The sequence below is a fragment of the Apteryx rowi genome, unplaced genomic scaffold (assembly GCF_003343035.1).
Source record: "Apteryx rowi isolate R43461 unplaced genomic scaffold, aptRow1 scaffold_2694, whole genome shotgun sequence".
Classification (NCBI taxonomy): domain Eukaryota; kingdom Metazoa; phylum Chordata; class Aves; order Apterygiformes; family Apterygidae; genus Apteryx; species Apteryx rowi.
In genome coordinates, this window is record NW_020449079.1 from 2022 (window position 1) to 3975 (window position 1954).

The 1954-nt window shown below is 68.9% G+C and overlaps 1 protein-coding gene across 1 annotated transcript in view; it reads right to left on the bottom strand.

The window, feature by feature from the left end:
• LOC112967209 (complement C2-like) overlaps positions 1-1923 on the bottom strand; it is a gene marked incomplete at both ends in the record, with an annotated part of 3867 nt that extends 1944 nt beyond the window's left edge. Inside the window, 5 exons of the mRNA XM_026068137.1 lie at positions 33-122; positions 193-339; positions 436-574; positions 1545-1681; positions 1773-1923. Coding sequence (XP_025923922.1) covers positions 33-122; positions 193-339; positions 436-574; positions 1545-1681; positions 1773-1923 — 664 coding nt within the window. The remainder of the gene's footprint in view (positions 1-32; positions 123-192; positions 340-435; positions 575-1544; positions 1682-1772) is intronic.
• Positions 1924-1954: the final 31 nt, after the last annotated feature.

Consider the following 1954-nt stretch of genomic DNA (forward strand, 5'->3'; position numbering starts at 1 on the left):
GGAAGTTGCTAAAAGGGGCCGGGAGCACCCACCCAGGTAGTCGGCCCGGTCCGGCTTGATCTCCAGGAYGTCTTCAATCTTGGCCACGGCGTCGCTGGGGCGTCCGCCCACGTTGAACTTGCCTGGGGGGCCGGGAGCGGGGCGTGAGCGCGGGGCCCCGGTGGCACCCGGGGTGCCCCGGCGGGTCCTCACCGTCCGTCAGCAGGAGGACGGCGTGCCGGACGCTCCTCCAGGCCGCGGGCCGGCCCTGCCGCGCCGCCCGCTCCCGCTGGAAGAGGATCATGTGGTAGACCTCCATGAGCGCCCCGTGGATGTTGGTCCCTGTCGCCTCCCCGTGATCTGCCGGGCGAGAGGGAGAACCATTGGGTCCGGGYGGGCTGGGGACCCCCGGCGTGGGGCCGGGACCCTGGCGTGGCACCGGCCCGGGCAACCGACCTCCGAACTTCATGGCCTCCACCTTGCCGAGGACCTCGTCGGCGTCGCTGGCCTCGTCGTCGGACGTGGAGACGATGACCCGGGCCTGGCTGGCGTAGGAGACGACGGCGAAGCGGACGGGCACCTCGAAGCTGCTGATCTGGAAGGGGCGGGAGCGGGAGAGCGGGGTGACGGCGCCGGTGCCGGAGCCCTTGGATGCCCCTTCGGGCACACGGCGCTGCCCGGTGGGCATTGAGGTACCTAGAACCGCCCCCGCCGGGGCCTTGGAGCACCCAGGACCCACCTTGGGGCATGAAGAGCCCATTTTGGGGCACCTGGGACCCCACTGAGTACCTAGAGCCCATGCTGAAGCACCTAGAGCCCCTTTTGGGGCACCCAGGACACCCCTGAGGCACCTTGAGCCTATTTAGGGGCACCTAGACTCCCTTTGGGGGCACTCAGGACCCCTTTGAAGCATTTACATCCCAGTGAGGCACCTAGCACCCACGTCGGAGCACCCAGCTCCCCCTTGATATACTTAGAACCCACTTGAGGCACCTAGACCCAGCACTGAGCCACCAAGAACCCCCGCGGGGCACCTAGATCCCTTCTTGGGGCGCTGAGATCCTGCCGTGGGGCACCCAGAGCCCACCCAAGGCATCTGGACCCCCCTTGGCCCACCCAGATCCCCCACTGGGGCACGTAGAACCCCCATTGGGGCATCTAGAACCCTGCTGGGGCACCTAAAGCTCCAATGCGGTACCTAGAAGCCCTGTTAGGGCACCTAGAACCCCCCGTTGGGGCACCTAGAGCCCCATTGGGGTACCTAGACCCCTGTAGGGATACCTAGAGCCCCATTGGGGTACCACCTACAACCCTCGCTGAGGCACCTAAAGCCCTGTTGCGGCACCTAGAACCCCTGCTGGGGTACCTAGAACCCTGCTGGGGCACCTAAAACCCCAATGGGGTACCTAGAAGCCCTGTTGGGGTACCTAGAACCCTGCAGGGGCATCTAGAGCCACATTAGGGTACCACCTACAACCCTCGCTGAGGCACCTAGAGCCCCGTTGGGGCACCTAGAACCCCGCCGGGGCGCCCAGAACCCCGCCGGGGCACCCGGAGCCGCTCACCCGGTCCACCACGGCGGCCACGCACTCCTTGAAGAGGCGGAAGTTCCCCTCGTCGACACTCTTGGAGGCGTCCAGCAGGAAGTAGACGTGGAGCGTCCCGGCGCGGCTGAGCACGATGCGGCGGCCCAGGGACTCCCCTGCGGGCCGGGGCCGTCAGCACGGCACCCCCCCCCCTTGCCCGGACGCCTGAGCCCCCCCCCCGGACGCCGGGGCCCCGTCGGCTCCCACCTTTGTCGGCGCCGGCGCCCACCAGCCCCAGGACGCCGGAGAGGGAGGTGGCGAAGCCGTCGCGGACGTCCTCGGGGAGGTCGAAGGAGAAGGGGTCTGCGGGCAGGCGGCGCGTCGGCGGCGCGGGGGCGACGCGGGGACGTCTGGGGGGACGTGGAGGGCTCCGGGGGGGGTATTTGGGG